Here is a 13,815-nt window from a genome sequence, read left to right as displayed (position 1 = left end):
ACCGGGTGGTAAATCCTCTTCGACTCGGACGGGACTTATTTAGGGTATTGGCCCGATTGGGTAAATGACAGATCAATTAATTGGCACGAGCCAATCTCATAATGGTCCAAGGCCAGTGGGCGGTCCTTATTGTCGAGCCCTTGAATTGTTGGTGTTGTACACATTGTCAGACATGTAATTCATTATTTGGCCGTTCTCAGCCAGAGGAAGCTTCATAGTGGTCGGCCAGCATAGCCTGGAGCTAAGACAGAGCAGGAACTGGGGGGTTACTGTCTGAGGTGTGAATCTGTGTGTGTGTGTGTGTGTGTGTGTGTGTGTGTGTCAGAGGGGGTGTCCATGCCCCTGCCCCCTCCTCTTCTTCACCAATTAGAATATGTGGCTTTCTTTTGGTCAGTCAGTTAAGTTTGGGCAACTTGGAAGGAAGTCGTTTTTGTAACATCTGGAAGGTTGCATCTGAGTCCTGCATCTAAGTCTGCCGTTCTATACCCATTTGGTATCTTCTCTCATTCGTCTCTTGTGTGACTGTCCATGTCTGTGACCTTTGTTAATTGTTTAAAGGTATTTGAACCTCGTCTTTAGATTAGACTAGAACATTTGACGTAACCTAATAAATTTCTTAATTTTTATCTGCCCCTCCCTCCGTGCTGCAGGTGTATGGCGCCACCTACCTGCAGAAGCTGCTGGAGCCCCTGCTCAGAGGGGTCATCACGGCCCCCGAGTGGCAGATGATCAGCTTCGAGGTGGACCCCACCAGGTGAGCACCCCCCCGCTGCGGTTAATGAGAGTTTTACCGCCCCCCGGTGGACGGCGCAGTGCGGCGCATCTCTCTCTCTGAAACCCACCCCCCCACCCCACCCCCTCTCTCTGAACCCCCCCCCCCCCCCCCCCCCCCTCGCCGCAGGCTGGAGCCGACGGAGATCCTGGAGGACAACCAGCGCAACCTGCTGCAGATCACCAACCGCTTCTTCCTGGCCATCATCAACTCCTCCAGCGAGTTCCCGCCGCAGCTGCGCAGCGTGTGCCACTGCCTGTTCCAGGTACGGCCCCGCCTCCTTCCCCCCCACGGCCACGGCCACGGCCACGGCCACGGCCACGCCCAGGTTCCCAGCACGCCCGCATTCCCCGTACCTGCCGCGCGGAACCCCTTCTCACTTTAAACACCCGGGCCGTCTGTTCCCCCTATGCTAGGCTACGCGTGCAGACGGCCATGTATGTGGTACGAGAGAGAGAGAGAGAGAGAGAGAGAGCGACTATGCAGCTTAATTCACGCACGCCCAACATTGGCCCGTGTGGGACGCCGATCCTGGGTGTAGGGTTCCACTCATCCTCCAAGTGGGGGTTATGAGGGTGCTGCTCCGGGACGCAAAGCTTTGGGATTGCCCAGAGCCCCCCCCCTCTTGGTCTGATCCCGCCCTTAAGAACATTCACCTCCGTGCTGGGGGGGGGGCGCCCATGGGTGGTTCGTTTTCCCGGAAAACGAGAAGGAGAGAATGAGGGACACCCCCCCGTGCACCGATCGCTGCGGGGCTCCAGCAAGGGGTGCGAATTAGAGGACTGAGCAGCCAGACGTGCTTTCGTTTTACACCCCTCACCTCCGGCCGCTGCCCCCTTTGGAGTGTGAGTTTTAAGGCGACGCCCACCCCTCCATCACGTCTGTGTGGCGTAGTGTGCGGCAGGGTTCTGTGCTAGTGTTCATTTTGTGTTACCTCCCTATGTGTAGCTGGTGCTGTGACATGTTTGTGCTCATCTCTGTCCTGTAGGCAACTTGCCACTCTCTACTGAATAAAGCGACAGTTAAGGAAAAAAAGGAAAGCAAAAAATCAGTAAGTTTGGAGAATTTTTTTTTTTCTTAGCCACTTTTTTCTTTTTGGAAGCAAAACGGCTTTTTTTGTTTTGTTTTGGTTTTTGGGTTTTTTTTTTTTGGCTGTTTTATTTATCCTTTTTTTTAATTACTGACTTAACTTGTTTATCCAAAAACCTCTTCACATTTCGATCTGTTACCGATCTTCACTTGAAATCATACTACTAATTCTGACTCTCAGAGAAGCTTTTCATTTCAATTAACATTGCGCACACAGGAAACCAGCGGCATTTTTGTGACCGTCCTTCTTCGGGTGCCTTTGTCACTTTGCTGGGTGCAGGGTGGAGGGGGGAGTTTTAGGGGCGTCCTGTTTGTGGGAAAGGTGGGTGATGGGGAGGTGGTGGTGATGCTGGTGGCGGGGGATGCAGCGATAGCTTTGCTAAACCTTCATGCGCAGTTTGCTCTACATTGGCAGATGAATGCACAGCCCTCAATGAGACATTCTGCCCAAAAAACGTGCGTCATGGCCTCTGTCAAAATGGGAGGTCGTCTGATGTCCAGTGAGGCCAGGAATCTGGGAAGATGTGCTGAGTGATGACAGCACACTAAAAAAGAGACACTGAAACCCAAGAAGTGTGTGTGCTTTAAGGGGACTTTGGATTGACCCAAGGAGACGTGTGTGTGCTTTAAGGGGACTTTGGATTGACCCAAGGATAAGTGTGTGTGTGCTTTAAGGGGACTTTGGATTGACCCAAGGAGAAGTGTGTGTGTGCTTTAAGGGGACTTTGGATTGACCCAAGGAGAAGTGTGTGTGCTTTAAGGGGACTTTGGATTGACCCAAGAAGAAGTGTGTGTGCTTTAAGGGGCTTTGGATTGACCCAAGGAGAAGTGTGTGTGTGCTTTAAGGGGACTTTGGATTGACCCAAGGAGAAGTGTGTGTATGCTTTAAGGGGACTTTGGATTGACCCAAGAAGCAGTGTGTGTGCTTTAAGGGGACTTTTGACAGAGGACAGATTCCGTGATAGAAGTGAAACCACCGATGATGGCTGAGTCACCTTTATGGTGTTTTTTTTTTTGCATTTTTTGTGTCAGTCCACTAGCAGTTTCAGAGCCTGTTGGTACCTTTTTGGTGTAAGAGAGTAACACATAATTCTAATTCTGCTGTTGCCTCAGAAGATCTCAGTCTGGCCACAACCCTAACTCGCAAGAAATGGCTGCGGGTCTTCCGGTTTCTGTTTTTAGTGGCTGATGCAGACACTTCTGATGATGTTCTTCGATGTTAAAGTGCCTCAGTTATAGACATGTCCTATATACATATATATATGTAGGTAATCTGTTTATCTATCTATCTATCTATCTATATATATACATATGTGTGTATATATATATATATATATATATATATATATATATATATATATATATATATATAGTGACTGCACATAAGTATTTGGACAATTACACATTTTTTGTTGTCTTGGCTCTGTACTCCAGCACATGGGATTTGAAATGAAACAGTGAATATGAGGCCAAAGCGCAGACTTTAATTTAAGGGCATTTACATCCATGTTGGGTGAACCAGGTAGGAATAGCAGCCCTTTCGTACGTAACCCCCTCCATTTTGTGGGACCAAAACTAATTGAACAGTTGGTTACTCAGATGTTTCCTGGCCAGCTGTGTGCCGTTGCGTCTTCTCGTCCCCCTAAAATGGCGAGCTGTGTATAAAAAGGGCTGCGGTACCTACGCGGTTCACCTAACGTGAATGTGGATGCAGGCGTATTAAAGCTGACAGTCTACACTTTTTAAACCTCAAATTCATTGTTTCGTTTCAAATTCAATGTGCTGGAGTAGCACAGACCCAAAGCGACAAAAACAGCTTGCGTTATAGACGCCCTGCTGCTGCTGCCCTGAGCCGGACTGAGACCCAGGGCTTGGGTAGTTGGCGCACTGGATTGCGAGTTCGCTGGCGGTGTTTTGCGATATGTGGGAGGGAACCATGCAGGCTACTTCTCTTTCCCCTAAGCAAGGCGCTGGTTGGCCAGTCTCTCTCACCCCCCCCCCCCCCCCCCCACCCCACCCCCCCCCACTCAAGGCTTTCGCAAGGACCTTAATGCCACGTTCTCTCTCCTCTCACCTCCTGTGCACCCCCCCACCCCCCACCCCCACCCCAACACTTCAGTGCTCCTGCATCTGTGCCGTTTGCTTTCGGGGTGACAGTGAGGTCCGCCGTTGCTTGGCTCGGGCTCGGGGTGGGGTTGGGGGTTGGGGGTTGGGGTTGGGGGTGGGAGTTTTGTCATCATTTGTGGTGAAGATTGAAGTGTTTTTTTCCATTCGTAAGTTATGTCTCCACTTTACATTCCCCCTGTGCTCCACATGTGTGTTGGTCTGGCTTGCATAACTGTGGGCATGGTGGCAATGGCGCACACGCACACACACACACACACACACACACACACACAAGCACAGACACGTACACATGCGTGCAGAAACGCACGCATACCCCAAAACACACAAACGCATACACAAACAGGAGCACACGCAGGTGCACACAAGCACAAACACACAGACACTCACATGCACACACACACGTGCACGCACACGCACACACATACACACACACGCACATACACCCTCACACTCACACACCACCCTCACACTCACACACACATGCACACACACACACACCCTCACACACACACACACTCTCACACACACACACACACACACACACACACTCTCTCACACACACACACGCACACTCTTCTCTAATCTGTCCTTCCTGTGCTCCTCTCCCCGCCCCTTCCTGTCAGGTGGTCAGCCAGCGCTTTCCTCAGAACAGCATCGGCGCCGTGGGCAGCGCCATGTTCCTGCGCTTCATCAACCCCGCCATCGTCTCGCCGTACGAGGCCGGCATCCTGGACAAGAAGCCGCCGCCCCGCATCGAGAGGGGCCTCAAGCTCATGTCCAAAGTAAGGGCCGGGACTCACACTCCCAGCAGTGCGCGGGCCTCGGGGGTCAAAGGTCGGCCGGAATCACATCTCGGGTCACAGACTCAGCGATAAGAGGGCTGTGCAGCCCAACGTGCAGTGTGTTTACAGTGTCAGTATCTGACTGCTCAGCGTATTTGACGGTCTCATGTAGAATGCGTTTTCACAGGTGTGGTTTTAAATGCTGATTTCGGAGGTTCTGGGTCCTAATTTTAGTCTTTTTTCCCCTGTGCAGATTCTGCAGAGCATCGCCAATCACGTCTTGTTTACCAAGGAGGAGCACATGAGGCCGTTCAACGACTTCGTGAAGAGCAACTTCGATGCGGCGCGACGGTACGTCTGCGGTCGCCCCCGAGCCCGTTTTAGCTAGGGGGGCTGCCCGCGCTACTTCTGTGCGCGTGTTTCCCAGCGCTCCGTGCCTGCGTAAGGTCACACGGGTCGGCTCTTGCAGGTTTTTCCTGGACATCGCCTCCGACTGCCCGGCCAGCGACTCGGTCAACCACAGCCTGTCCTTCATCAGCGACGGCAACGTGCTGGCCCTCCACCGCCTGCTTTGGAACAACCAGGAGAAGATCGGACAGTACCTGTCCAGCAACCGGTGAGCAGTAACCCCCCCCCTCCCCCACCCCGCCCCCCCCCTTCCTCGTGTGACCCGTAGTGGCCCGCTGGGGTGTGTGCTGCTGCTGCAGTGCTCAGCACACAGACAGAGGAACTCTCTGGTCTGTCCAAATCAGGACCGCCATCACAGGATATTTTTATATGCAGATTAAAACAGGTTTTAAAAACATTCAGCCGCACCGCTCTTGTCTGTGAGAACAGTATTTTTTTTTAGTATAGATTATATATATTTGCGTCTGCGGATTCTGAAAAACACCACAGCCTATTATGTAACATTATAATACGTCTTGTCTTATGCGGGGAAATTACAAGCCTGCTAGTGTGTTCTGAACGTCGTTCTGTATGACTTTAACGGAGCTCAGCCCACAAACTCTTGACAATAGGCCTTTTAGCATTTATGATTTTCATATGCAAAGAATTATGGGAAAAGGTATTTGAATAGGCCTGGAAAATTCTGCCATCAGTCTTCAGGATCAGTTCTGGAAAGTGTCCCAGGGAGTTGTAAACCTCATATGTAGCAATCGTATCTGGAAAAAAAAAATGTAGGACGAACCAGAATTTAGGACGATCTTCTTTGGTATTATCAGTTCAAACAAACAATAAATGAGGAAACATAAATGGCTGACGTGTTAGGAATATCAATTTTGTGTGATCAACACAATAGCCGCTGGTTATCAAAAAAAATGTAGGTTTACGTGATCACTGTAGTAACGTCAAGGCAATGCTCTGTGCGTTCTGAAGATGCTCGCCCAGTACTGTAGGTTTTTGCATGTTCCTCCTGTTAAAAGTAAGACACGTGATGTACATTTCACTGCATGCGCTTCAGTAAACAGCCAGCAGAAACAAAGAAAGTGATTCATGAATGCCCTCCGCGTCCCTGATCTCACTGGCCTGCTGACGGCTGCCAGTGCTTTCTCCTCTCTGGCTCCTCATCATTACTGCCGTCCCATTGCTTTGCCAAAATCAGACATCAAAATTCTGCAGCTTGCTTCCTCTCCTGTGCAGTAGATCGAGGTATTTCGTTTGCATTTCACGCACGGCGAGACATGCATTGGAACCAACCAAACTTGGCGGTGGCCTGATTGTGTTCTGAAAGTGAGGAGCTAGCCGAGCGCACACTTTAAAATGGACGAGCGCTGTGCTAATGCTAATAAATCTGCATCTTCTTACTCGTTTGGCTGATTCTCCCTTCCCACTTTGCAGCCACCGTGTCCGTAGTGCCTGTGATCACTTATCTCTTCCGTTTGGAAGTCAGGGCAGTGTGAGGACATGGCTTCACCTTCGTGTGAATTTTTCTGTGTAGGGGCTACATAGCTCAGGAGGTAAGAGCAGGTGGTCTGGCAGTCGGAGGGTTGCCGGTTCGATCCCCCGCCCCGGGCGTGTCGAAGTGTCCCTGAGCAAGACACCTAACCCCTAATTGCTCCCAACGACCTGATTGCTACCTTGCATGGTAGCCTTTCACCGTTGGTGTGTGAACGCGTGTGTGTGAATGAATGGGTGAATGAGAGGCATCAGTTGTAAAGCTCTTTGGATAAAAGCGCTATATAAATGCAGTCCATTTACCATTTACCATTCTGTCAATGAGGGAGTTATCTACACGCGTCTTATTGTGTAGATGAGTTCCACATGTACATGAATGTTCAAACGGATAGCTTTATACACTGTAAGTGAATGCAGAACACAGTGAAAAAGAAACGACTGCAGGTGGCAGCGAAGGTGCAGCGGGGCGGTAAGAGAGCGCGTGTTCTCCGCAGGGACCACAAGGCTGTGGGCAGGAGGCCGTTCGACAAGATGGCCACGCTCCTGGCTTACCTGGGGCCCCCGGAACACAAGCCCGTCGCCGACACGCACTGGTCCAGCCTCAACCTCACCAGCTCCAAGTTCGAGGAGTTCATGACCAGGTGAGGAGCGCGGCCTCTGGGTGACCTTGCCCCCCTCGAGGCTCCAGCTGTAACGTGGATCCATCTCCATTAGGGGGGCGACGTAGCTCAGGAGGTAAGAGCGGTTGTCTGGCAGTTGGAGGGTTGCCGGTTTGATCCCCCGCCCTGGGCGTCGACACCTAACCCCTAACTGCTCTGGTGAATGAGAGGCATCAGTTGTACAGTGCTTTGGATAAAAGCGCTATATAAATGCAGTCCATTTACCATCTACCATTTACCATCTCTCAGTGGCCATGAATATGCTGTAGTTCTCTAATGAGCCCTCACTCAGGCCCAGCACAGGGCCTTAAAACCCAAATGCCCCGGTTCCGTGCTGGAGTCTTTTGTTTTCGGTGTAGCTGTTGAAAACCCTCGGGTTCTCAGAGACCAGTGCATTTCAGCAGGTCAGCTTTCGTTGGGTGTTTGACTGTTTAAAGTAGAATATCTATTGTAATGTTTATGGACCCGCTGTATCACTGTGGACGAGCAGCAGGATTATGGAGCCTGTTGGATTTGAATATGTGACTTTTGTGACCTTTATCCCCTCACCCAATGACCACCTCGTCTTCCCTAGGCACCAGGTCCACGAAAAAGAGGAATTCAAAGCTCTCAAGACTCTTAACATCTTCTACCAGGCTGGGACCTCCAAGAACGGGAACCCTGTCTTCTACTACATCACGCGCAGGTAAGGTATAGCTAGGCTATAGATACCTCCTGCATGTACCAGAGGGACAGAGCTTTTTTGCCCAAGCCACAAATGTGGCTGATTTTTCATACTCACAATAATGGCATCTTATATCCTTAATATAAAATACCTTGAGTGATTCTTGAGTCGTGAACACTGAATGTGGGATTCTGTAGCTGAGTGGCTTTTAGTGTAAACTTCCCTCTTTTGATGGGAATGCGAGGCTTGTAATTTCATAGCTGAGCTGGTTTTGGGTATACAGTACGTGATTGTTTATTTGCTTTGGCAGTTCTCTGTGTTGGCAGGATGTTACGTGAAGTAGGTCGTTCAAAAATGGCGTTTTGCTTCCCGTCTCTTTGTTCCACTGAAACATGGGATGTTTTTTTTATTAATGGTTCCCGTTGTCACACAGTGGCAGCTAGCAGGAGAGCTCAGTGCACATGGTAGTCCTGTCCAAAGCGGAAGAATCTGGCCTGTCCTCACTTCAGGGGTCAGGGTAACCTGAAACGGGTAGCCTAGGTCAAGCTACAGAGGAATAAGCTGGAGGGGTTGCTTTGTGTATGTGTGTGTGTGTGTGTGTGTGTGTGTGCGTGCATGTGTGTGTTTTTGTCTGTGTATGTGTGTGTCAGTGCTTTTGTGTCTGTGTCTGTATCTGCATACATACTGTATCTTGTGCAGGGCACAAGGGAGTCAGAGGTGTCTTAAACATTACTAGGCTTTGGTACACTGTCTACACATTATATCTTCGGATTCCTTGCCTCAATCTGCAGATGTTACGTTTAAACTTATGAGTCAGGCCATACCAGAATAAGGCATAAGAATGAGACCAGCTTGTGACTACTGCCACATTAGCTAGTTTCCCGTCATAGTGGGAAGTATACTGTATATGTTGCAGAGTGACCCAAACTAAAATATATAAAGAGGAAGAAACCAGACTTTCTGGTCAGCTGTCTGACAGTGGTGTTTTTTCTGCTTAGAATATAGCTAGCTAGCTTTGCGTTTGATGAGGGATTGAGGTGACTGGCTAATGATAGCAACAGTGTGTGTGTTTGTGTGCGCGTGTGCGTGCATGTGTGTGTTTCTGTCTCTGTGTGTGTTAGTGTTTTTGTGTCTGTGTCTGTGTCTGTATCTGCATACATACTGTATCTTGTGCAGGGCACAAGGGAGTCAGAGGTGTCTTAAACATTACTAGCCTTTGGTACACTGTCTACACATTATATCTTCGGATTCCTTGCCTCAATCTGCTGGTGTTATTTTTAAAATTATGAGTCAGGCCATACCAGAATAAGGCCTAAGAATGAGACCAGCTTGTGACTACTGCCATATTAGGTAGTTTCCCATCATAGTGGGAAGTATAGTGTATAGGGGTGTGCAGAGACGTCATTATCTGTATCTGTTCAACCAACAAAATAATCGGTATCTATATCTGTATGCCGATAGAAGACAGGAAGTTGGCGTGGTTTATACAGGAAGTCAAGTTAAATTCCCCCCCCCCCCCCCCCCCCCCTTTTTAACTGGCGGGACATTGAACAATCAGAAACTGAAGAAATATATAAATGGAAAGATTCTGTTTTGCATTGGAAATAGAAAATATTTACAGTAAAGATATATAGAAAAATGAATATCATTGGAATTTAAGAAGGGAATAATCTTAAATTCCGATGATGCTGCGTTCGCGTTTCTTGATGTGTTAACAGTTCGCTAGGGAAACGTGAATGCCCACCTTACAACAGTAATTACAAAACAGTACATGAACCTTTTTTTCCTGTTTTATTTTTTTCTCCTACTGAACTAAGTTTGGATAGACTGCAGACCATCTGATGTCCTCATATTTTCCCTTGGTGGCAACTGTTAGCCTACCATGAAAATCTGGACTGGATTTTGTGTTCATTTGATAGCCAAGACCTATGGCTGATGCATACAGCATGTTACATCTTAAACGGATGAATATTGACTGAAATGCAAGGTAAAACGTTTCGTAAAATATTTTGACTGGGTTCTTTTAAGTGGAGGAAATGAACACATACAGCTGAAACTTACAGGTTCTAAGCTTCATTTTGATGTATAGGTTGCGGGGGTTTGAAAGAAATCCAGCTGCCACACCAGGCTCTCTCTCTCTCTCTCTCTCTCTCTCTCTCTCTCTCTCTCTCTCTCGGATTCGGATTCGGATACATCCCTAATACTGTATATGTTGCTGAGTGACCCAAACTAAAAGATATGAAGAGGAGGAAACTTTCTGGTTAGCTGTCTAACAGTGGTGTTTTTCCTGCTTAGAATATAGCTAGCTGGCTTTGCGTTTGATGAATCTCCCATTGGCTATTGAGGTCAAAGCAGTCATGTACCTACAATAATCACTGATGCTCACCTGATTATTTTGTAAATTAGTTATTTTATATGATATATAAGTATATTCGTATTAAAAAACTAAGTTTAACTATTCATGTACATGTTGTTTTAATAGACGTTTTGCAGATCGTACACTAAGATTACAATGTTGCTATTTTCTTGGTGATTGAATATTCAGATAGGCAACTAGTCCGAGCTGATTTTATTCTGTCATCTCTAATACCTTGTGCACTTCTTAATTGAGACTGTGTTTCAAATTGATTTCCATGTGGTGATTGGTGGTTTCGTGCTGAAATTCATGAATCGTTACAAAACACCAGAAAGACACAACACTCTCCATCAAGTGCATTTAATAATCCAAAGAGTGAGTCAAAACAGAATAGTGATAAGACACTTGCCCTTGGCTAAATAGATAATAGGATGTACAGTCATTACATTACATTTGGAATAATGTCATCTGAACTTCATATACATTTTCGATCATTAATTGTCTCAAACGGTTGCCCTAATTCTTGCTGTTGCCATTTGTAACCAAAAATTTGATTGAGCCAAGGAAAATAAGTTTAATTAGAAAAACTGCAAGAAGTACAGCAATCTCCTCAGTTACTTTGAGGAGTGTGGCACTGTCTTCTCAGTACGTGTGATGTGGTAGGCCCCTCTGCTTCAGCCTAGCTGCATGAAGCTTTTCAATGCAGGAAGTGCTCGGGGGATTTCCCGGCTACTTTTCACTTTCATTTTACCGTCAATGTATAACGATCCTGTGGGGTTTTATAATTGTACTTTTCCGTTTTTTTTTTTTTTTGCAGAAGGGTGAAAAACAGTAGTCTTCAAAATGCAGAACTTAAACTAACTTTAAAAAAATAGCTCACTATACAATCTGATGTTAAGGAGAAACAAGAAGTCATAGGACGGCAGTCTAGCACTTTGCCTGCGTTGTTAAATATTTGGGTTCTTGACTGAAAGTCCGTGTGGGGTCCTGGGAGTTTGGGAGTTGAGTTGAGGCGGGGCCGGTGATGTCACGGCCGCAGGAAGGTGGCTGGCCCGAAGTGTGCTAAAGCTAAAGGAGGAAAGGAAGCACATCGCGCGCGGGGGTTGGCTCCGTCGTGGGGTGTTGGCTCCGTCGTGGGGTGTTGGCTCCGTCGTGGGGTGCTGGCTCCGTCGTGGGGTGGCTCCATCGTGGGGTGTTGGCTCCGTCGTGGGGGGTTGGCTCCGTCGTGGGGTGAGGAAGCAGATGCCGAGCTTACCGGAGTGCCGCGTGTTGGAGCGCCACGGCGGCGAGGGCCAGCGCCAGGGGACCCAAGGACCACAGGGCACAGCGGGGTGCCGCAGATGAGGTGGTGCTTCTGGCTGCGGTAGGCGGTGCTGGTTTTCCGGGTGTGGTGGCAGATTCCACCATCCAGGGTGTCATCATCAAAACCACCAGCAGTAGGCCAGTCGCCACCTTCAGAGACATTGTGTCTGACCTGTCTGGCTACAGATGTAAGCGCACACAGAAGCCTGAATGAGTCTCAGGGTTGCCAGGTTCAACCCTTTTCACCCGAACCCTGCCCGTGGTCCTAAGTCATGTACAAAGACGGATGACTCGGGCGATGTGCTGACACCACCTCTTGCACAGATTCATGTTTATCAGATATGTATCTCAGGTTTCTGTCTGAGGTCACACAAGTGCTCTGTGACATACGTACCTCTCCTGCAAACACTGCATTTGGCACAGCGAAGACTGCTCTCCATTCCTTCTGCAAACCTCCTCACAAAGTATGCTACTCTGTTCCGTTTCAGAATAGGGAGTCTGTACTCTAATTGATCTTATCTCAATTTAATTTATGCCCTGTACTGCAAAGCAACCGTGCAGAGGTGTTCGTATTGATTTTTTAAATTTAATTTAAGTACCAAAAAGTCCCTGTTTGATGTCTGATGTGGCCAGTCATTGTGTAAAAACTTCCTCGGCCACAGAAAGCACAGAGCCCACAGTAAGGACAGGATGACGGAGTCACTCACCTGTGTAAGCGTTTCAGTTGATATGAGTGATACAGCAAGTTCCTCTGCCCAGACTGAGTCCCACCTCAGCACATCTAACGCTTTTATTCCCCTCTGATGTCATCAAGGCAGGCTTCCTGATTGGCTTGTCATTTCAGCATCACAAAAGAAGTGCATTTTTTCTCCCTCTGCTTGTTGTTGACAACAGCACTTACTCTCATGCATTCCATTTCTCACGGATAGTTTGTTACAGTGCTGTGTGTCACTTCCCTTCACTGATTTAAACGTTGGAGTGATTTACAGTCAAATGCTCTTTAACCCAAAATTTGATACCTTTGCAGCATGTGCATTTGGTTGGGAAACTGGTTCACGGTCAGAAGTTTGCGTGCTCAAAGTGGGACACTGGTTTTGTCCCCCTGAACAAGATACCTAACCTGGAACCTTCTGACCACCTTTTGTGTGCTGGACATGCGCACACGTTTCCGGTTGCTTTTGTGTGTAGCGTCGTTTGAAAAAGAGCACAGGGAGAAACGGGAACAAAGCATTTGAGTTTTATTACCGGTACTGTGCCGGCAGCTGAGTCATTGTGCCACCTGGTGGTGGAGCCGCAGCATCACACTTTGGCTCTGCCTTCTCCAGGGCAGAGAGGAGACCTCATAATGGGTTCGGGGAGCGCAATTCCTCACTTTTTTTTAGTTCGGGTTGAACCGAGAGCTGACATTTAAAGCTTTCTCACCTCTTTCCAGCCAGAGAAAAACCGTCTGTATGTCTGTCTGTCGCAGCAGGCGTGTTACTGATTCATCGCCCTTTGCAGCCCACCTTTTTAAAAATGTCAGTGGTTTTTTTTTTTAATTCCATTTTGTGGTGTATTTATTAGTCGGGGTTGTGCCCTTTTTTTACGAGCCTGCGCTCCCGGGATGAGGCGTGCGTGAGCGGCCTGCTAGCCGAAGGCCCGCCGCTCGCGCTAGCGGAAACGGCGCCGCCGCCGCCGACGGCAAAAATCAAACCGCGCGGCGGGTAACCACGGCGATGAGACCAGTCCCTGTGCGGTTCAAACCGCGGTTTTGTCAGTGTTCAGTTCAGTTAGTGTAAGAGGCCTTCAGGCAAAAAAAAAAAAACAATAAATAAATAAAAATAACAGGCAGCCCTGTTTTTAATATGTGAAGCACCCACATATACAGTGTATTAAAACTATTAAAATCACACAGTGATTCCTGTTGGCTTGTTCTTATTTCACAAAATGCAGCCGTATGATCCTACAGTGGACAAGCATGGTACACAGATACAGAGAGAAAGCATTCAGCCACACCGGCAGATTAAATAGCAGTAGCTGCTGCACATTGTTTTCCGTTGCTAGCTATTTGTATAGAGCAGGGATCAGCAACTCACGGTCCTCGAGGGCCGAGAACTGCTGGTTTTCCACCCTCCCTTTGCCTGGTGTGAAGGTGTGAAGACAGTTTGGCCAATCAGTAAGCACTAATT

The 13,815-nt window shown here is 48.2% G+C and overlaps 2 protein-coding genes across 8 annotated transcripts in view; one reads left to right on the top strand and one right to left on the bottom strand.

Annotated features, from left to right (window-relative positions):
• The window catches only part of nf1b (neurofibromin 1b), a 113,995-nt gene that overhangs the window by 49,248 nt on the left and 50,932 nt on the right, over nucleotides 1–13,815 (top strand). For 5 of the 7 annotated variants that reach the window (XM_035432636.1, XM_035432640.1, XM_035432637.1 and 2 more), the window contains exons 27-34: nucleotides 651–754; nucleotides 902–1,037; nucleotides 1,761–1,823; nucleotides 4,612–4,770; nucleotides 5,024–5,121; nucleotides 5,240–5,386; nucleotides 7,161–7,307; nucleotides 7,900–8,010. In XM_035432636.1, the coding sequence (XP_035288527.1) occupies nucleotides 651–754; nucleotides 902–1,037; nucleotides 1,761–1,823; nucleotides 4,612–4,770; nucleotides 5,024–5,121; nucleotides 5,240–5,386; nucleotides 7,161–7,307; nucleotides 7,900–8,010 (965 nt within the window). The remainder of the gene's footprint in view (nucleotides 1–650; nucleotides 755–901; nucleotides 1,038–1,760; nucleotides 1,824–4,611; nucleotides 4,771–5,023; nucleotides 5,122–5,239; nucleotides 5,387–7,160; nucleotides 7,308–7,899; nucleotides 8,011–13,815) is intronic. The other 2 variants (XM_035432639.1, XM_035432641.1) reach the window with 1 other exon arrangement.
• Nucleotides 10,690–13,815, bottom strand: part of LOC118235389 (oligodendrocyte-myelin glycoprotein-like) — a 7,670-nt gene continuing 4,544 nt past the window's right edge. The window contains exons 2-3 of the mRNA XM_035432648.1: nucleotides 12,355–13,815; nucleotides 10,690–11,827 (exon numbers count right to left, since the gene is read on the bottom strand). The exon at nucleotides 12,355–13,815 is cut by the window's right edge and continues 1,447 nt beyond it. The gene's annotated coding sequence lies outside the window, so the exon portion shown is untranslated. The remainder of the gene's footprint in view (nucleotides 11,828–12,354) is intronic.

The sequence above is a fragment of the Anguilla anguilla genome, chromosome 9 (assembly GCF_013347855.1).
Source record: "Anguilla anguilla isolate fAngAng1 chromosome 9, fAngAng1.pri, whole genome shotgun sequence".
NCBI classification, from domain to species: Eukaryota; Metazoa; Chordata; class Actinopteri; order Anguilliformes; family Anguillidae; genus Anguilla; species Anguilla anguilla.
The sequence above is the reverse complement of the archived record's forward strand: the minus strand, read 5'-3'. Positions and strand labels throughout refer to the sequence as shown.